This window comes from Dipteris shenzhenensis, chromosome 26 (assembly GCF_047967505.1).
Source record: "Dipteris shenzhenensis isolate YYH24624 ecotype China chromosome 26, Dip_SZ_1.0, whole genome shotgun sequence".
NCBI lineage: Eukaryota > Viridiplantae > Streptophyta > Polypodiopsida > Gleicheniales > Dipteridaceae > Dipteris > Dipteris shenzhenensis.
Genome location: NC_141621.1, coordinates 22,070,228 through 22,095,923, shown reverse-complemented (window position 1 = coordinate 22,095,923; position 25,696 = coordinate 22,070,228). Strand labels below are relative to the sequence as shown.

Here is a 25,696-nt window from a genome sequence, read left to right as displayed (position 1 = left end):
TTGCCCATGAAATGTTGACATGGTAACTTCCCATTATAATATTGACTTAGCAATCCAATCATGTGTAAGGGGTGTTGATTTGTAGGGAAGATTCAGCATCAAGGGGTCTCTACCTCTATTTTCAAGTACTTTACATGCTAGAATCCCTCTCTTTTAGGCTGATGAGAGTCATCATATAATCTATATGTATTATAGGCTATTAGGTTTTTGGTAAAAGCCCAAAATGGTTGTTTGTGGTGGCTAGCAACAATCTAGTTGTCTATGTCTTGTAGTCTCTTGTAATTGGCAACAATTGGTCGGTAAGACGAGCCATCTTTTAGTTATATATTAGAAATTTGTGTGTTATCTTGTCACCAATGATCCTTACTTTCAAATATTTATCGTATAAAGGAATTGAGAGAGCCAAAGATAACCCAGTTAAAGTTTGTAAAACCATGTTGACTTTCAGAGCAAAAGGGTGTGATGAAGTAAAAATTTTGGATAATGGTTGGGATAGAATGGTGGCCAACATGTGTATTGTGAGGTTGCTCATAACTCTATCAACATTAAGTACATGATTGCCTCACAAAACTTTATTTCTCCTTTTACTATAAATGCAACAGGATGATAGGCACAAAACTTGTGGCAATGGACCAAGATTAGAGGTCATCAAGTCCAATAAGTGAAATCAATGTTATTGAGAATGACATTCTTTTAACATCCATCTCATTGGGACAATGTTGCACTCTCTATCAGTTATGCAATGACATTATTATGGAGACTGAGAACAATATCTAGAAAGAATTTTCATTCATTTTGAACAACAGGAAAGTAAGTTGGTTTCCACCCTGTGTTTCTCCTTATTTGACCACCACCCAGCTACAAGAGGTGTTTGGTTCCATGTTGGAAAAGCTACGTGGGATTCGGGTGTAATGTCTGAATTCTTAATGAGATTTAAATGGCATTTGGACTTGTTGGGTGAGACCTCCGGTCTACCCCCCTATATCCAAGGGACGGTTTGTTATAGAATTTGGATGACTAGTAACCAGCTGATATTCAGAGAAGGCACTTCGGTTAGGTTTAGTGAAACTTTAATCTGAGCTCTGTGAAGGTATGCCTGTCTGACCTTGCCAAGGTGGTGAGCAAGTTCGAGAGTGTGATAGGCAGTGCACTCTAGGATTTCATCTCTTGTTTGGTTTAACTCTCTTGCTGGGTTCAAGGTGTTTGATGATAAGCTACTAAGTGTAGGCCTAGGGTTCCTTACCCACCTTTTCGCCATGGGTTTGAACCCCCCTTTTTAATAAAAGTCGCCATTATTTAAAAAAAAAGATTAAAGAAAATAAAATTACACGTGAAAATTCACAAAATGTTTCAATCTTCCACTATAGCACTAGCTTAAAAAACAAGGTGAATTTCATTCAGGTGGCCTGCCTGAGATAAAGGGAGCAAATTGGAAGTTGAGAGAGAGAGAGAAAGAGAGAGAGAGAGAGAGAGAGAGAGAGAGAGAGGGGGGGGGGAGAAAAAGACGGTGTCATAAATAGCAAGACGTAGGACTTAAAGGGATACAAATAGAAAGTGAAACTTTAGCCCAATCACAAAAATGCAAATGAAAATAAAAAAAATATTTTTAATTTTCACTTTTATAAACAACTCGAACTATTATTATAGCCTACCCATGGGCAAGAAAATAAGGTGGGGATCCCACTAAGGCCCTGCCTTTTGGGTGTCATTATAAGTCTAAGTGTAAAGTAGCTTGATAAATATTTCCAATAACTTGTAAAAAGGAAACGATAGGTGTAAATTGAAAGGAAAGGAAAAGAGAAAAAGCTGAAGGTGAAGGAACATGGGGAAAGGTAGATGAATGAAAGAGAGGAGAGAAAAGAGGTGAAAGAGGTGTTTGTGTGTGTGGTGGATGGACCATTAAATAAAAGTGGGGACTTGCCTATTTTGATAAGAGTAATGTAAAGGTGGTGTCATATAAGAGACAAAGAGAGCCTCCATCTTTAGAGACAAATACCTAACAAAAGGCAAAAGCATTTAGGTTACACAAGAACATTTAGGACCTCCACAAGCAAACAAAAATCTTAAACCCTAAACACATTAGAAGCCCTTAAACTACTACTAACCCACACTTAAATCTCATGCTAAACACAACTTGCATGGCCAAATTGATCAAATGAAACTATGGACCTAATTAGCAACTCAATAACCAAGACATCCCTTAGGACCCTTGTAGGGGCAAACAAGATGAATGATATATCTATAATTCATTAGGCCTGCCTGTGTATGGGTGAAATGCCCAAGAGAGTGCATAAAATTGGAGGCCCAAGGGAAGGAGATTAAGAGTGTGCAAAGAGGAGTAAATGAGAATAGTCCAAAAGTCATACAAGGGGATCAATACTCTACAAGTGCACCAACCACAAATTAACACGTAAGAGAGCATAAATAATAACAATGATATTATTTTTCCCATCTTAAAACAACCACCTTCACTAGGGCTACCTACGGCAGGCAAAAAAAAAAAGAACCAAGCTAGAATGTTCAAAAGTCACTCCAATATGCAGCACTGGAATTTACGATGAAGGCAAAGATCGTCCATGGCACCAAGGATCCTTCTGTGTGGAGATGTTTTAGGCAGATTCAGCCTGCTTTGCAAACGCGTTTCAGCTGTACCTTCTCTACACCTTTACACAAATCTTTGCATAGCATCATTTCCTAGTTGGTGAAAATTCCATTGAAACCTTGCTACTTACTTCTCGGTTTTGGGTGTCCTTTGAAATTTTTTGTGCACGTTTAGCTTTAATAGATTCTCATCCAAAGGCGCGCGCGCACACTATCATGCATATCTGTACACGTGTACATGTATCGGGGGTAACACACGCATAAGAGCAACAGAGCCCGGCAACTTACAAGAGTAAAGTGTATCCCGTGAGAAACCCAAACAGCTTACAAGTGTATCCCGTGAGAAACCCAAACAACTGTCGTAAAATATAGTCAAACTGAAATATGCTCTCTGTTTTTTAACTGGTAAATTGTTCTCTCCAGGCCGGAGGATAGGAATCAGTTTGTGTAGGGTAGAAGTAGGGTGTGCTTGCCATGTCCTCATATACACCATCTCAACTTAGGCTTTTAAATTATAAATAGAGAGACTTTCTAATTTGGATTCATTACTGGTGGTGGCAAACCATTAATAAACACATAAGGTGTGATTGCTACAGCACTTCGGCCCTTCATTTTTCATTTGGAAACTTATAAGTCAGGCTAGTCCTTCATGATCGGAGGGTGACATATTTTGGCTCAACAAGAAGCAATCAATAGTAACGTGATTTGAAGGAGGCAATTTGGTCGGATGGATCTTGGATGACACGGGTTTTGTTGAGGATGATTGGACCAGTGGAAGTGCAATAACTGCAAAGAACTGGTCGTCTCATGCTAAAGCACATTGAGGCCAAAACCAAAGAGAGAATCCTAAGCAAAGATAGTAGTATTATTCATTATCCAACCAAGGAGAACACGTCCAATGTCTTCACAATGGCACATATTGGTAGTCTCACAAGTACCTCCTCTAGCTTCTTTGTATTGAACCACCTTAGTCGAGAGTTTGACATCGAGGAAGCGTTTTTGGATATCAATGCTCCTACCTCTTTGGTTCTATATTGAGGTTGGCTGCAGGTCCCTATTGTAGAAGAAGCCAATTGAGAATCTTAGGATAGGGTGGAAGAGGATCAGCCATGTGTGAGGTTCTTGACACATGGTCGGGCATTTTTGCAACTAGATCTAGTAGACATAGAGGTCCACAAAGGTCCACAAAGGGAACTTGGCGAGGAGTGACAGGTTTTTGGTTGGGCTAGAGGTTGGCTCTTCATGGTCGTCCTAGGTTGGGGTATGTGGGGTGTCAAGTGGAGGTCGGCCACGTGGCAGAGGGCCAACCTTGGTCTGGTCATCACAACACTCCATGGTCTTCGGGGTCAGAATTGCATCCACCTAATGTTATTTATTTCATTCATACTGATGGCATGTGTCCTTTATTCTAGCTTGTGATGTGTGTTTGCTTGAGGCTAAAATATTATGTAAGTATTTCCTTGTAATTTCAAATAGGTACAGGTCTGTAGACTGCCTAGTTGACTATACCATTGGGATGATCTACTGAGTTTCAATCTTTTGAAGAACCATTGCCAAAATTGTGCAGTCAATTTAGACATAACAACCACTTATGATATCCTTGGGCAGTCCATACAGCTCAAACAACTTCTTCAGAAATAGTTGTGCAAGCTCAAATTGCAGATTATGTTTGGATAAATGAAGATGACCATCCAAATTGTCATGGGCATCGTCAGCTCATTGCATGCTGCCTATGTGCTGTACGAGCTTTTGGACAGCACACATGGCTGATCTAGGGTTCCAGCAGCCCACGTGGTGGCCTTCATGGGCAGCACAATAGCAGGTGGAAGACCAGCAGCAGCTACATCTGTATGCAACAGCAGATACACACAGGAGCAGCGCCAGGACAGGCCCAAGTCCTTGCAGCAAACTTTAGCAGTGTTCAGAGCAGGGCAAGGGCCTTTTACAGGCTCGGATCTGGCATTTGGTCTATAAACTCATAGACAGGACACAATCTGTGAAATGACAATTACTGTGAAATGGACCAGGCTGTGAAATGGCAGCTACAGGGGCCTTCCAGTATATAAAACCGGGCCATCCCCTCATTCTGCCAGCATAGTCAGCAGCACGGCCATACAGTCAAGTTCTTCAAGCCTCTACAGTTCAGTGAGGATCTACAGCAAGACTGCCCCCATATTCTCCAGTTGTTAAGGACTAAGGGAGAGGATGTTTTGCCTCTCTCCACTGCTTTTGAACCTGAGGGTTCCCAGCCTTCACCAAATAGTTGTAACATTCGTTTCAAATCTAAAACAAATTTGCCATAGCGGTGAGGCTAGGGAAACTCTCTGCACCATCATCAATCAAAATCATAGTTCATGATTCAGCTTTGCGAGAGAGTTGTATGGCCTAGTGAGAGAGTAGTTTAGCTCATGTGCTTGCTACATTGATATCAGGGCTTCAAATTCTCTCATCAGCTTACGAGGTACAAGTTAGGGAGGGTCATGTAGTGCATGGTAATTGTAGAGCTAGAAATAGTCAGATAAAGTGGGAGGAGTTCTTGAAAGGCATCAAGAATGCTTTTTCTTTCCTATTTCCACCCACAAGCCCAACCTTATTTCTGCCACCTCAGTAATTGGACTGTTGGGAGGTGCAGTCTTGCCTTTTTCATGCTTTCCCATTTGAAGAGTCACCGCCATCATTTGTAGGAATCCCTGTCAGCATTTTTTTGGGCTTGTGCTAGGCTTCCCCTTTCTGTTGGCCTTTCCTTTGCTGTGTAGCAAATAGGCCTTATCCCCATCTTCTTTATACATCTTCTCCTCCTGTAGTAGCAGGGACCCAAATCCTTGCACTTGAGTTGCTTAGTTCACTCTGCTGTCATTACTCTTGTAACAAGCCTTCTGAAGCTCCTCGGAAGCATGTCAAGTACAAGCATGGCCAACTGCATCTTCTGATCAAGTGCGGTCAGTTGATCTTTGATCGTCTTGATCTTCATGAGGTAATCATGCACTACTCTCTCCTTTATCTTGATTATGAGTAACTGATTTTAGATTTGTAAGGATACTTGCAGAGGTATTAATCTCATACATATCTCTCATGATAGTCCATGCCTCCAAGGCATTGAATATGTGGGATCACTCCATCTGATTCCATCTCAGGGATCATTGCCAACACGTTGGAATCCTTGTCCTCCTACTCTTTCACCTTAACCGGGTCTGCAAGTACCACTATCCTCCCATTGGCTGCCATCCAACTTGCCTCCCTCCCTGAATTGGGAATTGGCATCCGTGAAGCCATGGATCCAAACTTGACAAAGATACACCTGACTGAGTTGGAGTCTCCCCCTGTCTTGCAACGGTTCTCCTTGTTCACTTGTATGTAGATTACTGAAGTAGTCCTTTGGGTTAGAATATCGACAGATGGAGCTTTGATATCATGATACAATAATCAACTCTAGCTTCTAACAGCCTAAACAAGCTTCCTAGGCTTTTACCTACACTCAGAAACACTTTATTGATGACATATGCACAAGTAAACTTCAAACAAGGTTTGCTAAGTTGCATTTGGAAGCAAATATTGTCAATCAAGCATGGGTGAGACCACTCAAGTAACCCAAATAGTGGGTGAAAAGTTGACCAACGATACTTTTAGTGCATGGTCTTATAGAATATAAAATTTTCTCATGGGAAAAGGTGTTTGGGGATTGATCACGGGCGAAGATGAATGCCCGGAGTTGCCATGGGATGAACCTTCAGATGAGCTAAAATTGGAGTACAAAACATGGGTGGAAAAATCAAGAAAGGTATTTCATTAGATATCTTTATGCATTTCCGATAAACTCATCCCTGACATCAAGAAGCCTAGTACACCTAAAGAAGCTTGGGATGTCATTCACAAATTATATGGCACAAGCATAGAGGCAAGGAAAATTCAACTCAAGGAGAATGTACATATAGTCCATGTGGAGAGGAAATAGAAGCATCACGGACTATGTGGCTGAGATAAGGCAAATTACGGAAGACTTAGCCTTTATAAATTGCAATGTGGAAGATGACGATTTGGTGTCTATCACCTTGGGCCCTCAACACAAATCTTTGCACACTTCTATTTCCGTGCGAGGCACTATGCCCAATTTTGAGGACTTGGTTGCATTATGCATGACGGAAGAGGTGAAGCTTGGGCTCAAAGCCTCCCTAAGTAGTGGCATAGAGAATTTATTTTATTACTGGGATGGAAGAGGTGATTTTAGAGGATGAAGTGGACACCCAAGAGGCCATGGAAGAGCCTCATATGCTTCTCAAAACACAATGGACAGAAATGAGTTTGCGCAAAGAGAACGTGGTTATATGCCAAGAGGAAGGGGGAGAGCCACACCCCGTGGTAGGAAATTGTCACTTTGTGGAAAATATGGGCATTTTGAGAGAGATTGTTATGCCAAGCGTAATGCCACACTGAGGGCATGGTGGAAGACCACAATACAATCATTATGTCGGTGGAAGATAATATGCATAGGAGCATGGATATGGTACTCACCTCTTTAGTATGGAGCGTGTTATGAGCAGCATGCAAGAGCCTTCCTTTAGTGATGATTGGTTCATAGATTTGTTGGGATAACTATGGTCAAGGGCTTGCTCTATGGTGCATGTGTGCATCTAGGGGAGTCACATGTGTGTGTGTGTGTGTTGTAAAGGCACATCTAGTACTATGATGTGTCTAGTGTGTGACCTAAGTGATGATGTAAGCCAAAGGCCCCGAGGTTCCTTTGATTTAGGCTAGTCCCATTGATATAGGGGCTGATTGCCACTGATTTAGGGGAGGTGCCTATACCGTCCTCTCTTTCTATAAAATGGAGGTCATTCCTTCATTCTAATATATGGATTTTGCCTCACTTGTGCTCTCACCCTTTGTGCCATGATGCATCTCTTCTACCCCACACTTCTCTTCATTTGGTATCAGAGTTGGTAGGCTTTGTAGAACTCATTTTGGTAGTGCCATCTTATCATCTTCTCCAACACCTCTTTTTGAGCTTTCTTCCTCCTTCTCAGAAATGGCTTAGCTCTGTTCTCCTCATTCCTTGTGTCTTTTGCCAAGCCCTTCCAGTTGGAGTTTCTACACTATGGGGCGCTCCTCTGGCCCAGAGCATTTCCTCAGAGATGGAGTATTCTACCTGCACTGATTCAAGCAAGCTGAGTCGAAAAAACGCGCAATTCTTCTCTTCTGCTCAACCATTGCCTAAGCCCTTCTAGCACAAGTTGGTCCATGCCTAGAGCCTGCTGCTGATGAATTTTGAAGGCCAATGTTTGCTGGAGCAAGGAGAAATAAGAGAAAAGATGATCAAAGAAGGCGCAACTCTCCCAGACAAAAAGGCGTACTATTTCAGCAATGCTCTGTGGTGAACTTACTTGGGTATTCAAGCTTTAGTTTTGCACAGAAAGCCCTCTCAAACTCTTCTTCAGTTGTGTGAATTGTGCCCTTCAAGTTGAGCTAGTCTACTGCAATGCATTTTTGACAGTTTTGGACATTTGATGCTAGAGTAAATGCTAGAGTGATGCTTGAGGATTGAAGTAATGCCAAAGTACAGATCAGAGAATGCTTTTTCAGTTTAAAATTCAGTTGGTATTGATCTCTTGTCAATATGCCAAGCTCTGAAGATTCTTCTAATGCTAATCATTTGAAGAAGACTGCAAGAAGGACAAAATTCAAAGTGAAGAAGACCCCAGCCAAGAAACTTTGGGAGAAGCCAACAGGGTATGACTATGCCAAACAATTAGGATTCTCTGAATTTATCTCTAGCAATCTACATTTGTATGGTGAGGGAGATTTCTTTGTTCAACAAGATTAGTCATTAAGTTCTTTGAGCTTAAAATGGAGGGAGATAATGTTGCTGCCCATGTCCTATGTCAACACTATGAGAAGTATTATGACACAACTAGCTTCAATTAATTCCCTTGTCATTGAGGATGATGCTATGGCAGTGCTTTTCTAAGAGCATGCCTCAGGAATTTGACTATGTGGTTACTACTTTGAAGAATCTTTCTCAACTCTCATTAGAAGGCATCATTAGTGCCTTACAAGAAGAGGAAAGAAAGAACACTTCAAGAATGGGCAAAATGCATACAGAGGCACTCGCAGTGAAGTTTTCAAAGAGCAAGTACAAGGCTTGTAAACACTGTGGGAAAAACAATCACCTTGAGAAGGATTGTTATAGAATCAACCCTTGCTCACACTGTGGAAAGAATAATCTCTCTGAAAAGTTTTGCAATCAGAAAAAGAGGACTATGACAAATCTGCTTGAAGAGAGAACTCCATCAGCAAATGAAGCATCCAACTTTGTGGTAGAAGACAAGGACTTTGCCTTTTGAGTAACTTGTCTTTGAATTTTTGTTTATCATCAATTGGTCAAATTTTGAGGTTCTCCGCTTGGAGTAGTACTCCAAAAAGAATGCTATGTGTTTTGTCTTTTGTAAATCACCTTTGGTTACCATATGATGTAGGCCATGTGATATGTGTTTGGTCTATCCCATTTTTGTAAATCTTGACCCTTGGGCACCTTTGCTAGCATGAGATCCTAGACATAGATTTATCCTTGACCACCATGAGATGGCCATGTGTGACCACCATGAGATGGCATGAGAAACTATGAGACTAGATGTATCCTTGATATTGCAAGAGGCAAACCCTTGAGGGGAGGTATGTTGGGATAACTATGGTCAAGGGCTTGCTCTATGGTGCATGAGTGCATCTAGGGGAGTCACATGTGTGTGTGTGTGTGTTGTAGAGGCACATCTAGTGCTATGATGTGTCTAGTGTGTGACCTAAGTGATGATGTAAGCCAAAGGTCCCCACATGGGAGGTTCCTTTGATTTAGGCCAATCCCACTGATGTAGGGGCTGATTGCCGCTGATTTAGGGGAGGTGCCTGCACCATCCTCTCTTTCTATAAAATGGAGGTCATTCCTTCATTCTAATATATGGATTTTGCCTCACTTGTGCTCTCACTCTTTGTGCCATGATACATCTCTTTAATCCCACACTCCTCTTTAAGATTTAGGAGCCACGAATCATATGATGCATCATGGTGAGTGGTTCATTCATAAATGCCCGGTGAGGAATTTGTTTCTACGGGAGATGATACTATGCACAAGATTACTCATGTTGGTGATATTCCCTCGAGGGATAAATATGGTGTGGAGAATACATTGGGAGATGTTTTATATGTGCCCATAATTACCAAAAATCTTGCTTCCGTTGGTCAAATGACTGATGAAGACTACCAAGTACGCTGTAATAAGTTTGGATGCTTTGTAGAGGAGTTTCATAATGGCAAAGTGGGCAAGATTGTTGCCAAAGTGTAAAAGAGAGGAAGATTGTTCACATTTGATACATGAAAGCCCTATTTACAGCAAGGTATGTATGCCAATAATGCTCATAAACAAGATGAAGAGGTTGAACTTTGGCACAAAAGGCTTGGGCACATTACTTATAGATGCTTGAAGGAGATGCAAACCAAAGAATTGGTGAGAGGGCTGCCCATATTTTGCCATTTAGATTTCAGCCATGTATGCCCTGCATATCAATTTGCAAAACAAACAAGATTGTCATTTCCAAAGAGGGGGAGAATGAGCAAGTACCCTTCGGAACTAGTTCACTCAGAGATTTGGGGACCAATGGATCATGCAACACCCGAGGGAGCAAGATATTATATCACTTTTATAGATGATTATAGCCGGATGAGATGGGTATATTTCTTGAAGCAAAAAGTGATGCCTTTCAAGTGTTTTGCCAATTTAAAAGAATGATAGAGAAGGAGCGTGGGTGTTATATCAAGTGCTTTCATACGGACAATGGTGGAGAATACATGTTCTATGAATTTGATGAGTTTCTATATGTTCAAGGCAATAAGAGATGAGTCACTTGTAGATACACTCCTCAACAAAACTCCGTTTGTGGAAAGAAAGAATAGGGTGATTGTTGAAATAGGAGCAAGAAGAAAGCGAGAGAACAGAGAGCAAAACATCAAAGCTGGAATAGATAAGATTAAGGAACTACAAGTGTGGAGGTGGTTTTGTCTAAGTGACAAAACCACACTAGCCCACTAACTGTGGTTAGGGGGGAAAAACCTCTAGTGAGGGAAAAGTGCCCCTAACTCACTTATGGATTACATTGGTCATTGCCTAGAATATGCCAATAATTCTAACACTCCCCTGCAGTGCCAATGTGATGATGTACAAGGAAGTGATCAATCACCAAAAGGAGATAAGTTCAGGGCACTGCGAATTGCCTTAAACTTCTCACGTGGAAGTGCTTTGGCGAAGATGTCTGCAACATTGTCATGTGTTGACACATAAATCATACTGATCTCCCCTGCATGCAACTTCTCTCTGACATAATGATAATGAACCTCAATGTGCTTCGTGCGAGCATGAAACACAGGATTCTTTGCCACTGCTATGGCGCTCTGACTATCAGTGAGAATTGGAGAAGGACCCTCTAATAAGAGATGAAGATAAGCAAACAAACGATGCAGCCAAACAAAGGCAACTGTTGCTGTGAAAGCTGCCAATTTGCCCAAAAAGAAACAATTACCACTTGTGGACTGCCTAGTGTCAAAGTCTCCAGCCCAATCTGATTCACTGTAAGCATGCATCTGCAAGTCACCCCCCTTGGGAAATATCAAGCCATAAGACTTTGTGCCTTGCAAGTAACGGAAAATGCCTTGCAAGTAATGGAAAATGCGTTTTACAGCCTGCCAATGGTTGTCTTTGGGCTGTGCATAAACCTGCTCACATGAGATACTGCATACTGAATATCGGGCCGTGTATTGCACATATTAATGAGGCATCCAACAGCCTGGCTGTAAAGTGTGGCATCCACTGATTCACCTGCATCATACATAGTAAGGTTCAGCCCCGGCTCCATGGGAGTGGCTGTAGGCTTACAATCTTGCATGTTGAACCTATCCAAGAGCTTTTGCACATACTTGGATTGAGACATAACAATGCCACGCTTGTCTTATATGAATTGGATTCCCAAATAGAAATTTAACATGCCCAAATCTGTCATGTCAAATTCAGCTTTGAAATCTGCAATTATTTCCTCATTTGACCCTGTGAGCAGCATGTCATCTACATAAAGAATGATGATCAAAATATCCCCCCTATCCTTCTTGATGTAGAGGGTGCTTTTAGTGGGACTATTGTGTAACCCCTTAGGCATACCATGCACGTGGGGCTTATTTCAGCCCAAATAAAGCTTTATTCAGCTTGCAAACTTAAAGTGCATTGCCCGAAAGTTGAAAGCCATTGACATAAACCTCTTCCTGCAAGTCCCCATTAAGGAAAGCTGTTTTTATGTCCAACTGATGGACATTCCAAACAAAGGTTGCAGCCATGGCAATAACTGATCTGATGATAGGAGCAAAAGTCTCCTCATAATCTATGCCCTTTTTTTGAGCACAGCCTTTGGCAACCAGCCGTGCCTTGTACCTATCAATAGACCCATTTGGCTTTCTTTTCACTTTGAAAACCCATTTGGTATCAATGGCAGTTTTCCTGGTGGTAAATCCACAACATCCCAAGTCTGATTTTACTTAATGGACTGCAATTCATTGTGCATGGCATTCATCCAGTACATTATCCTTAGCTTCTTCAAAAGTTTCAGGTTCTTCTTCATCAAGAAGAGTACCTGCATAAGTTGATTTAACAGAAAGAGTCCCCCCTGCGTGCCTTGCTGCATTACGAGTCCTGCCAAGCAAAGGTGCCTCAAGTCTACTCTCCCTGAGAGTCTGTAGCAACATCATCCACTGCTTGTTTTTGCTGCATGTATCTCTTGAATCTCTTGCTTGACAACATCATCCACTGCTTGCAAAATCAGCATGTGGCTGAATCGGGGCATGTGGAGGAGGTGGAGGTTGCTATAAATGCTGATTTTCAGCATGAGCGATTTTCAGCATGAGCATCAGTTGGGGAACCAAAAGCAATAGGAAGCAACCCCTCAAAAACATCATCTGAAGAAGCTGGGATAGTGAATTCAGCATGTGTATGAGCTGAATTCTCTGAAAAAATGACATCTCTACTCAACAAAATCTTGTGTGTTGCAGGATTGTAGAGACGATAGCCTTTGCTTTGTGCACTATACCCAACAAAGATGCACTTTAGTGCCTTATCTGACAACTTATGTCGAAACTCCACAGGCACGTGGGCATATGCAACACATCCAAAAACACGAAAGTGATCCACTGAAGGCTTCCTTCCATGTCAAGCCTCATAGGGAGTGATTGTCTTCAAAGCCTTTGTGGGAGCCCGATTCAAAACATAATTGACACACATGAGGCCTTCGAGCCAAAATCTGTGAGGCAACTTCTTGCTAGCGAGCATGCATCTATCCATCTCCATGGGAGTGCTATTTTTCCGCTCAGCTTTGCCATTTTGCTGAGGAGTAAGCCTCACTGTAAGCTGATGTGTGATGCCTTTCTCCTTCAAAAATGCCTCAAATTCATGAGACATACACTCCCCCCCTCTGTCAGTGCGAAGTGTCCGCACCTTGAGCCACGTGTCATTTTCAACCATGGCCACAAAGTGTTTGAAATGCATAAACACATTTGATTTTTTCTTCAAACCATAGAGTATAATTTGTGTAGTCATCTATAAATGTGACATAATATAGATAACCACCAAAACCAGGTGTCCTCATGGGAGCACATACATCACTATGTATGAGCTGTAATTTGCGAGTACCTCGTACTGCACCATCCTTTTTAAAGGGAAATCTATGCATCTTACCAAGGATGGCCCTCACAGGCATGAGGAGGAGGTGACTCCAGAGGAGGCAATGCATCAACCATAGCATGCTTCTGAAGTGTGATAAAGATGCCATAGCTCATGTGCCCATATCTGGCATGCCATAACTCCGCATTCTGCATGGCAGTAGTGGGAGTGTTTATTGCAAGTGCAAGATTAGATCTTTTCTCATAAACATCAAGCTGAAAAAGACCCCGATACAAAGTGCCAGACAACATCAAAGCATAATCATTTTCTTTGTCTTGGACTGCACACTTAGCATCATCAAAGATAACCTGAAATCCTCCTCGATTGAGAGAGGACACTGAAAGTAAATTCTTCCTTATACCAGGCACATAAAGAACATTAGTAATTCTGAAATTTGTGCCATTCGTGGAGGTACCCACTCCACACACTGAATAAGAAGAATTGTTTGCACGTGTCACCTTCTTTTTAGCGGATGGTGCATGCAGAGATGCAAAAAGACTCGTCCTTGAAGTGATATGCTTGGATGCACCACTATCAAAATACCATGTGTTCAGTGTCTCATTGACACTAAAAGTGCATGCATCCTTCGAAGGGTCATAGCTGCAAGTCAGGAAAGCATATGAGTTATCCTCAAGAGTGGCTGTAGTATCTGGACCAGCCACTGGAAAATCTGAAATGCAAGACAAAAAGGCATAATCCTCTTCGACAAAGTTGGTTGTAACATCCCCTCCTTCATGTGCATTAGGAGTTGATGCATTCGAGACAGCCATACCCGAATCCTTTTTCTTCTCCTTTGCTATTCTTTTCTTGCTTTCACCATTGTAGTGACCCGGCTTCTTGCAGTAGTGACAAATACCCTTCCTCTTTGGCTTCTCTGCATCACCTTTAGCCTTATGAGAGGGCTGTCCGGAATCAGCTTTATGTTGATGTGTGGGCTGATTTCCATGTTGCTTTTGTTGCCTTTGAATTTTGAAAGCATGGCATGCTCACCAGCCCGTGTGGCCATGTTCTTCCTGGTTTGCTCTTCCTGCAACAAGAGTCCTACCAACTTGTGAAAGGACCCCCCCTCAATGACAAATTCAGCGAGGTATGAAAACTGAGATTCAACTTCAGGAAGAGAATTCAGAGTGGTGGTAATCATCTCTGAGTCATGAATGATCTCATCTATATGCAGCAATTGTTTCCTCAAATCCTGAAGCTTGGTGAGGTGAGCATTCATGGAATCACCCTCATCCATATGTGTGTGAGATAGCTCTCTCTTCAGGAATGAGACCTGGGCATTATTTCTGGCTGCAAACATGCTCTCTAAAATATCCCAAGCTGCCTTCGAGGTCTTGCATGGCCGAATGTGAGGAATGATAAACCTTTTGACAAAGAGGGAAATGACTGAAAGAGCTTGTGCATCATGTGAATCCCACCTTTTCTGTTCCTGTGTGGGAGCCACCAAGGCAGTAGCTGCTGCTTCTATCACTTGTCGTGCACCTTGATCTCTACCACTTCCTCCACCTTGTTGAGGAGGAGTTTGAGGTGCAACAACAGTTTCTGACCATGTTCCATCTCCACTGACATAATCCCTAGATGTTTTCCAACTAAGGTGTTGCGAACCATTAAACTCCATAAGGAGTAGTTGGTGCCATCCAACTTATCCTCTTGAGTGAGGACACCAAAAATCTCATTGGGATTGTTCTGAGCCATATCTGCCAGACAACTCAAAAAATGCAGCAAACTTGACAAGTGAAATCCCTTCCTAGGATGTAAGATGCACAACCAAAGTCTGCAAAATATCTGCCCAAAATGACAATTTGCTGTCACAGCCTATCAAAGGCTTAAAATGCACCAGAATGTTTTGCAAATGCCCAAAATCTGCAAAATTTGTTTGTAAAAATTGGCAAATGTCTGCAATGTGACTCAAACTGAGTCCAAAATTGCTTGCAAAACTCCCAAATCATCTGTCCATTGCCAAATTGCATCCAAAATGCAAAAGCCCCAAATTCTTATAAGAAATTGCAATTGAACGAGGGTAAATTGACCAAAAGCCCCAAATGTTGCTGAAATTGCACTTTTCCTGCAAAAGCCCCAAATTTTTAGATAAGTTTGCAATCTGCTTGCAATGTATGACCAAAAAATGCACAAAAGCACTCCAAAAAATGGAATGTGTTTGCAAAGGACTCAGAAGCCTCAATTTCTTTGCAAATAGAAACATCTGCAAAGGAAGGCATTTGCAAAATGATCCTACAAGGAATCCTGCAAAATGTACGGACATCAAAGAAGGATACAGACACTTGCAAAATGTACGGATCCATATTGTGTACGGATTGCTGCACAGTCACTGTACGGAACCGATAGTACGGGTGTACGGCAATTGTACGGATATACGGCAACTTGTAGTACGGTAGCGTGTACGGCGTTTGGTAGTTGCAACGTGTACGGATTGTACGGACTGTACGGGCGAGCAGGTACAAGTTAAAGCTCCGGGATGCGGGCGTGGAGGAGAGAGAGCAGGTGCAGGAAGCGTACGGGATTGTCAACGCTGGTACGAAAATCCGTACGCTGTATGGACGATGGGTGTAACAGTACGGATCTATTGTATGGACGAATAGCAGTAGCAGGAGCACGAGCAGCAGGCACGAACGGCATGAGCTTGGACTGGAGGAGGGAGCTTAATAAGGCTTTGATACCAAATGTTGAAATGGGAGCAAGAAGCAAGCAAGAGAGTAGAGAGCAAAACGTCAAAGTTGGAATAGATAAGATTAAGGAACTACAAGTGTGGAGGTGGTTTTGTCTAAGTGACAAAACCACACTAACCCACTAACTGTGGTTAGGGGGAAAAACCTCTAGTGAGGGAAAAGTACCCCTAACTCACTTATGGATTACATTGGTTGCCTAGAATATGCCAATAATTCTAATAGTGATTGGTGACATGGCTAGAGCCATGATGGATGAGATGAATATGCCACTGAAATGATGCCTTGGATAAGAACAACACTTGGACACTTGTCAAACTCCCAAAAGGAAATAAATCTATTGACTGCAAATGGGTTTATAAAGTGAAGTGCAAATCAGATGGAAGTGTGGAGAGATACAAGGCAAGGTTAGTTGCAAAAGGATATGCCCAAATACATGGGTTGGACTATCATGCATTTAGCCCGGTGGCAAAGATGACCACTATACAGATCGTAATTGCTTTGGCAAGCATACATGAGTGAAAGTTATATCAAATGGATGTAAAAAATGCTCTCTTGAATGGTACACTTCATGAACAAGTTTACATACATCAGTCCAAGCGGTACATATATCCCAAGTATCCTATGCATATGTGCAAGTTAAGGAAAGCCTTGTATGGGCTGTAGCAAGCTCCAAGAGCTTGGTGCGAGAGAATGAGTAAAACCGTTCTGAATGTGCACTTCAAGCAATCTAAAGTGGATAGCTCACTATATGTGAAGCAAGACGGAGCAACAATGGTGATTGTGATGATTTATTTGGATGATTTAATCATCACGGGGAGTCTTGATGCAGAAATTACAGCAACTTACAAGACATTGTCGTGTGAATTTGACATGAAGGATCTTGGACAGCTAAGATACTTCCTTGGGATTGAGGTAATTGATTCACCTCATGGTATTTGGATGTTACAAAGGCAATATGCTTTGGACATGCCGGAAAAATATGGTATGACAGCATGTAAACTGATTGAAACATCACTTGAGCAAAATGCTAAGATGGTTGATGATGGGTACTACTTCCTGGATGTGACTATGTTCCGAAAGATGGTTGGAAGTCCTATATATCTTACCATCACTAGACCGGACTTGAGTTATGCTTTGGGTGTGGTGAGTCAATTTATGCAAAATCTTGCTAAGAGTCATCTTGATGCGGTGAGAAGGATACTTAGATATGTAAAAGCCACAATAAATCTTGGATTCTTTTATGCCAACGAAGGAGGAATAGGCTTGCATGGTTATATTGATGCATATTGGGCTGGCAGCATTGATGCTAGGTGGTCAACTAGTGGGTATGCATTCTCTCTTGGGAGTAGTGTGATTGGTTGGAGCAGTAAGAAACAACCCACAATTGCTTTGTCTAGTACAAAAGCAGAGTATAGAGCGGCTGCCATAGCATTGTGTGAAGAACTTGGCTTAGATTGCTTCTTCATGAGTTGGGAGTATGCATTGATGGTCCAATAGTGATCTACTATGACAATATAAGTACTATTATGCTGGCGAGGAATCCCATTTACCATGCAATGACAAAACATATAGAAGTCCACTATCACTACATCAGGGAGAAAGTGATAAGTGGTGAAATTGGCTGAGATATGTGAGGACAGATGCCCAGATTGCAGATATCTTTACCAAGTCTTTGGGTAAAGATAAGTTTTGTCTTTTTAGAGATGCTTTGGGTCTATGTGATGTACAAGCTCATGTTGAGCTTGAGAGGGAGATTGTTGTATAGACTATATGTACGTAGAGGGTTTAGCATTATAGAGTAGAGGGCTTAGCAAGGGGGTAGAGGGCTTAGGTAGCAGGCCGGAGTAGAGGGCTGTAGCAGGAGATGGACATGCAAATCATATCCGATATGCACAACACTTTTCATACGCATCAACCTAGGTGGTATTGAGATGTTCTCAATGAGGCACACCCATCCGATAAGTACTTGGTCAGATAACAGGAGTGTGGATATATAGGATGATGTGTCTTCTTTAAAGTATGGGTGTGAAAGGTCTTAGGATCTCCTTGTATATGTGTGTAGAACTGAAGAGTGAAAATATAGAAGATTGGGCATCCTCTAATAGAGAATGGAGTTTCATGTGCATCTCCTCTCTTCCCTTGTGTGACCTTTGCTTCTTTACCTTCCATGCTCATTAGACCGGAGGCACGAAGGAGTGTGACGGTGACAATTGTTCGCCGCAGGGCTATAGCTAGAAGACCACAGCGGACTACAGGTGTGCCATTGCTCTATCATAGGTTTTATCCCAACATTGCAGGAGGAGAGAGGGCACAGCTAGAGAGCATACCACAAATAACTAACTGAATATATATATACCCCTTTAGCATTAGTGTTAGGGTTTCCAACCTTTTTACCTTTTTGAGACTCCTTGTGTTACTACTTTGCACAATATGAATACATAATGTTGGGATGAATCCTCAACAGCATCTGCCCACATCGCAGCCATGCTTGCTGCCCATGTGGCAGATCATGTGCATCCCTAAATCCCATAGTTCATTGCCTTCCCCAAATGGGGGCTCACATATGGGGCATCAGTCCGTGCTTTTTGATAGCAATGAGTGCAAGAAAGTCTTTGTAAAATCTAAGAGTATATGTGAGGTGCATGAATCAAGCCTTGAACTCTTGGGGAAGTGTTTTTTGTGAGCTTTCAGGTGTGTGATTCAAGTAAGGGTAGAATGGATTGCTTCAAGGAGACATATGTATTTGGTGTATAATCATGATCTGTTGTAAGTTTTCTTAATTGTTACAAGTATCATTATACTAATGTATGCGTTTTATACTTGGTGCCAAAATGTTCTCAAACGAGGGCTCACATGTGGGGCATCAACCCATGCTTTTTGACAGGAACGAGTGCAAAAAAGTCTTTGTAAAATCTAACGATATACATGGGGTGCATGAATCGAGCCTTGAACTCTTGGGGAAGTGTTTTTCGTGAGCTTCCAGGTGTGATTGATGTAAGGGTAGAATGGATTGCTTCAATGAGACATATTTCTTTGGTGAATAATCATAATCTGGTGTAATGTTTCTTAATTGTTGAAAGTATCAATGCAAAAGGAACCTGTCCTTGGTAGCAGTGTTACTTTGAGTTGATTGGAACAATATGATTACAGTTTGTATAATACACAGTTGAAGGGAGAGACTGGGATCTGTCTTTGAATTTCTGAACATGTTAATCTCCAGGATAGTTGCCAATGAATCTCTCCTTTTCTTATCTTTGTAGTGATTGTAGTCTTTTTCAAGGTTCTCATTTGCAGGTGTGATTTCTTTCCTGTACTGATGAAAAGGTGGCTTGCATCAGGTGAGCAAGGCAAACGGTCCATTCGATGCTTTACTATGCGTCGGGCAGTTCTTCCCAGCAGATGCAGGGGATATTCAGGAAGTTATGGAGTATACAGATGGGAAAAGGCAATTCCCTCTGCCTACTTACTTTATAGGTGATTATGGGGAAGCAGCAATAGTGGCATTATCCTCAGCAAAATCCAGGGCAGCCATTGCTGGCCTTACAATGGAGGGAGTACCTGTCTGCAAAAATCTTTACTGGCTGAAGGACAGTGGCGTTTTTGACCTGTATGGTAAATTTTCTTGCACTTGTCTGAAGTTTTTGAGTGGTCATTTTTGGAGGACCATAGCAGAGATCAAAGAGATATTTGAAACTACAGTTTACAGAGATGCTATCTATACTTCAAACTATATTGACAGCTGCGAAAGAATACAACATTTATTCAAGGCGAGTGAGCATGCATGCCAGGCTGGCCCTGGTGTTCGGAAATGTATTAGTGGAGTATTATGCTGATGCACTAGGTAGTAGGGTTGTAAGATTGTCATGAGGTGGAGAATTCTTAAAACATTCCTCGGCATCTTGGATCTAAGAGTGACATAGAGGCATGATTGAAATAAAGGAGACTAGAAGGAGCAGAAGGAAGAAGCTTCAATAGGCGTGGTGGTGAACTGCATTTGACCATATGTCAGACAGCAGTGGCTAGGGTTTCCATTATATCATGTGCAACTCATGAGCAACCAGGATTGGCTAGGTTGTGATGGCTTGGAATGATGGTCCTGCCTTCGTCCTGATGGTCTTTCTCAGCCAGTGTATGATCTCTTCAGAATTTTGATTGAAACCATGCTATGTAGCCTCGGTGATCTGTTTATATATTGTATCAATGGTCCAGCACGTGTCTAGGCAGTAGTTTCTTTGGTGAAATATATGAACAATGGATTTTGCAGAGGCGTTTGAATGAGATGATTGCGAGTTGCCAAACACATATACCCTTATCCAGGCTCACTTTATTCTTGAAAATGGAGATATAAGACCAAGGTGCAATGCACCTTCCAAACTGATGAACTCAGGACCTAGATACAAGACTCAAGAGCATATGTGTAAGGTAGACAACAAAAAGGAGGACTCCAAGCTTAGGTTTCAACTCTTGGCTTGCCCAATCCACAAGGAAGAAGCCTGCAACAATCACCACTTATATCCAACATTAGAGACAAGCGCTAGTTTCTAGAAAGATAATAGAAACAACATGAAATAGTGCTGTAAATGAGATAAACTTGACAATACAGGCTCCCTTCGTGACTTGATCCTTTTGTAGATGAAGTCCTTGATGCCTCTGAAGCTACCTTGGGTGAGGAGAGTGTGGAAATGGGGCTGGAATGAGAACAGCTTAGAAAAACAGCCTGTAGGCTAGAGAGAGAAAGCTTTTATGGAGTGATAGCTGTAGAGAGAGAGTGCCAATGCTGATCCCAAGGGAGGGGATGTAAGAGAGGAGCTGCTGCTGTTTCAGAGGTGCACAGAAAGGCAGATTTCTGCAAGGGAAATGCGCTGGAACAGTAGAGAGAGAATTTTGCAGTAGAGAGAGAAAGACTGCGGCAGGAGAGAGAAAGGGGCTGTGGCTGCTCCAGGCTAGGAGAAGGATAGAGGATGCTGCTGCTGTTCCAGAAGAGCTGAGAGATGGCAGATTTCTGGAGAGGAGGGGCTGGAACTGTAGAGAGAGAATGTGCTGTTGTAGAGAGAGAAAGTGCTGCTGAGGTGAGAGAATGGCCTGGGGAGAAGCTGGCTGCACCCAAGGAGCTGGAGAGGTTCTGCTGCATCATCCAAAAGGAGGGAGAAGAAAAGTGACGAAATTTTCATGTGAGGAATGAAGGGGAGAGGCCTTCTTTTATAGGCTCAGTCCCCCCCCCCCCCCGGCCTAGAGTGGAAGGTGGACACTTGTCCCAGATTTTTGGTGGGCTGCAGTCCCAAAGAGGACAGCCCACAACCTGCCCCAAATCTACCAGATTTGGGGCCAAACACTTGGCCTGCATGCCCTGCCACTTGCCATGCATGCTGCCACATGTGTGGGACAGGTGGACTGACCTGCCAGCTCAGATTCCATGTGGCAGTCTGCCACGTGTCACTCCCAAAAATCCTAAAATTTCAAAGTTGTCAGAATTCAATTCTGATCACACCCACGGGTTCCTAACAGCTTAGACTATATATTGACGTACTCTAAGGTCATAATTGAGCCATATTGAGCTCATTTGTTTGTCGTCTTATCTTGTATCTCCATTACTCTTGGCATGCTGCCAGGCCCACACCCAAAGCTCAAGGAACATTCTCTTGAATGGTTCCTAGGTCGGTATGCAATCTGTGCATTTGATTGGTCCCATGTTTGGGTACTCAGGTGGGGTGTGGTTTCCAGATGTCCCTCTCAAAGAGAGGCCATCACTCTTGTGGGTCACTAATGCCCATAACCCCAAGCAAGGGGGTCCACCCTCAAATGCTAGACCTAGTCCCCATTGTCCGTAACTGAACAGTAGGAAAACATTTCATTTCTTAATAAGCATACTATTGAAAAACAAAAAGAAATAGTACCAAGCAAGTGGATACATGTTGAAGCAGGATGACATTCCCTTTGTCTTTCATTCGGTTGTCCGCAACTGAAATGCTTCCTCATAAGCATCCAGGATTTCAGGACACTCCTGAAATGTAGCTCTGTCCACCCATTGGGCATCGGTCGATGGGAGCCCTCTGAACTTCAAAAGGTACATTTTGCGAGTCGTGCCTCGACGTCCTGTAGTGAAGTTATGCAAAATAATTTGCTCTGGGATCAACAAGATCTTAGTGTCCTCTACTTCAGGTGCATCGTCCAGTGTGGGCTCTTGAGGTGGTTCCCCAATGAAGGGTTTCACCAAGCTTACGTGGAAGACATTGTGGATCTTCCAATGCTCTGGAAGTCTCAATCGGACTGAGACATCATTTATTACCTGCAACACCTGAAAAGGACCATAATATCGAAAGGATAGCTTGAAGTAGATGCGCTTTTTGCCCACTTTGGTTTTTAACCGGGCTTTCTGAAATTTCAATAAGACCCATTGGCCTTCTTTCACTGCAAACGCCCTCCGTCTTTTATTTGCAGTTGCTCTTTGTTTCTCCTGTGCCTTTTGAATGGCTGCTCGAATCGTGGCATAAGCAGAGTCATAATCCTCCACGAATTGATCAGCGCCAAAGATTTTCTCTTTTGTTTGCATGAGTAGAGTTGGTAAAGATCTACCATATACAATTTCGATTTTCCAGTGGAGGAATGAATTGTGTTGTTATAAGCAAACTCCACAAGAGGAAGGAATTTCTCTCAAAAGGTTTGCTGGTCATGCACATAAAATTTCAGCAAATCCAAGAGTGTACTATTCGTAACTTCAGTTTGGCCATCCGTTTGAGGATGAAAAGCTGAGGAGAAACTTAGAAGAGTTCCAAGGTTCTCAAACAAAGCCTGCCAGAAGTTACTAGTGAACTTTGAGTCTCTATCTGATACTATAGACTTGGGCATGCCGTGGTGTCTAAAGATGTGTCTAATAAATAAATGGGCAGCTTCAGGTGCCTTGAGATTCTTTCTGCAAGGAATGAAGTGGGCTTGCTTGCTGAATCGATCTACTATCACCCAAATCGTGTCATGATTTTGATTGGTCCTGGGAATTCCTGTAATGAAGTCCATGGTGATGTGTTCCCATGGTCTCTCAGGAATGGGTAGGGGCTGAAGTAAACCCTTGGGTTTTCCTCTATCATACTTAGCTTTTTGACATGCGAGACAAGCTGAAATGTAGGCAGCAGTGTCCTTTTTCATGCTAGGCCAGTAGAAAAATTTATCCATGGCTGAAAAAGTGGCCACAATACCCCTATGACCAGCATAGGGTGGGTCATGGCTTTCCTCCATCACTTTAGATCTAAGCTGCTTTGTGATACATAGTTTGTTCTCCATGAATAAATAGCCATCCCTGATGTGGTAGGCATGATGGGTGCCTCCATCTTTCAAATGTGCCCATGGCTGAGCAAAATCAGCATCTCCCTCATAGAATTCTTTGAGGGCTGTTAGCTCATCATGATAGGGAACTGAAATATGGTGAAGCCATGGTCTACGAGAAAGGGCATCAGCCACTACATTCTCTTTTCCAGGAGTATATTGTATCTGAAAATGAAATGATTGCAGAAAGGTAGACCATTTCATATGTCTCTCTCTGATTAGAGGTTGAGTTAGAAAATATTTAAGACTTTCATGATCAGTTTTTACAAGAAAATCTATCCCTAAAAGATAATGTTTCCAAAGTTTGAGAGCATGAATTACAGCTAAGACTTCTTTTTCATAGATATCATAATGAAGTTCAGCATCTCTTAGCCGTTGGCTTTCAAAGGCCACAGCATGACCATCCTGGGTAAGAGAAGCCCCAAGGCAATCGCCACTGGCATCAGTTGCTACTAGGAATGGTTTCCTTAAGTCAGGAATGATAATACAGGAGCTGTAGTCAGGGCATGCTTTAGAGCATTAAAAGAGTCCTTTTCTTTTTGGGTCCATCTGAACTTCAGATTTTTCTTAGTGAGATCATGTAGAGGAGCTGCAAGTTCAGCAAAATGCCAAATAAACCTTCGGTAACATGAGCATAGGCCTGGAAAAGACCTTACCTCATGGGCATTCTTCAAGTCAGGCCACTCTACAATTGTCTGTATCTTGGCTGGGTCCATACGGACACCTTCTCGTGAGATAATGTGACCAAGATAGTGAATCTCAGGAAGAAAGAACTCACTTTTCTTCTCATTGATGTGAAGAGCATTTTCAGCTAAGATTTGAAATACAATCTTTAGATGTTCCTTATGCTCTTCCTCATTCTTGCTGAAAATGAGGATGTCATCAAAGAAGACGGCAGTGAACTGTCTATAGTTCCTAAGGCCAAATGGCATTACCATATATTCATACAGCCCAAATGTGGTTCGGAAGGCTGTTTTATGAATGTCCTCAGGTACAACTCGTACCTGATGGTAGCCACTCTTAAGATCTATGCGGCTGAAAATTTCAAATCCATTTAAACGATCAAAGATATCGTCTATACGAGGAATCGGGAAATGATTCTTAACCGTCTGTTTGTTTAAGGCTCTATAGTGTCTAAGCACATCCTGAAGGTTTTATCCTTCTTTTGGACTAGTAAGACAGGAGAGCAAAAAGAAGAACTACTGGGTTGGATCAATCCCTTGTCCAAGAGTTCTTGGACTTGCTTGAAGATTTCATCTTGTTGAGATCGACTAACTCTATATGGGGGTCTATTTGGAGGTGAAGACCCTGGAACTATGTCAATTTTGTGATCCTCTGGTCTCTCAGGAGGGAGGTGACTAGGAAGTTCTTGAGAGAAGCAACTAGAGAATTCCTGAAGGAAATCTAATTTTTCTTTTGTGAGAGGATATGACTTTTCTTCACTTGGTTGCTTATTGCGTACAAACACTAGAAAAGAACATACTCCTTTCTTAAGCAAATTGGGAGATCGTGCATGACTTACCATAGGAATGGTGTTTCCTGAAACTCCCGCTGTAATGCTCACATCTCTACCCTTATGTTGGAGGGTTAGAATATTCTTAACATAATCGATTCGGGGATTGACTTGCTTATGCCAGGGCATGCCGAGAATTACATCTGATCCTTGAAGTGGTGCCACCATGAAGGGTAGATGATCCAAGTACCCTTGGATGTGTACCCGAAGCTTGCCGATGATGGGGTACACCTTCTCTTCTTGGTTCTTGAAGGCTGCAATTGCCTCCAAGGCTTCTCCTTTATCCTTTGGGGCTATCCCCAAGTTCTGTGCCATCTCATGAGAAATAAAGTTGTGAGTAGCTCCACTATCGAACAAAAACAAAGCGGATTGATCCTTTACCTGACCCCATGTTTTCAACAAACTATGGGTGTCGTTTACAGCTCCCTTTTCTGGAGGTGCTTCCACCGTGTTAACTACCAAAACTGGCTTTTTGAGGGCTGCTTCTTTGTTGCTGCTGTTTTTGGCAGCTTGAGGGCATTCGTAGAAGTTGTGGCCTCGATCGCCACACTTGAAACACCGCCCTTCAGAGCAGTACTCTTGCTTCTGTTATGGAGACAATGAGCTGAAAGTGCGGGCTGCTTTCTTCGAAGGAGGCTGGCTGGCTGACTTTTGCTCTTTTGGTGCGTCCTTTGCTGTCTCCTTACCATTTTGTTCCTTGGAAGAGGTTCCCTGGGACTTCCGCTTTTTGTTGCTGCCATTCTGCTTGTTGGAGAAAGATTGTTTCTTCTCCACCTTCAAGGCGATGTTGATGGTGTCTTCGAGAGAAGTAGGAGTGGCAATGTCCACCTCATGCTG

General features: G+C 42.4%; 1 protein-coding gene across 3 annotated transcripts in view; it reads left to right on the top strand.

Moving 5' to 3' along the window:
- Positions 1-2,472: 2,472 nt before the first annotated feature.
- LOC147884822 (CwfJ-like family protein / zinc finger (CCCH-type) family protein) overlaps positions 2,473-25,696 on the top strand; it is a 54,255-nt gene continuing 31,031 nt past the window's right edge. For all 3 annotated transcript variants that reach the window (XM_087397932.1, XM_087397931.1, XM_087397933.1), the window contains exons 1-2: positions 2,473-2,648; positions 19,368-19,641. In XM_087397932.1, the coding sequence (XP_087254058.1) occupies positions 2,577-2,648; positions 19,368-19,641 (346 nt within the window). In that variant the 5' untranslated portion in view covers positions 2,473-2,576. The remainder of the gene's footprint in view (positions 2,649-19,367; positions 19,642-25,696) is intronic.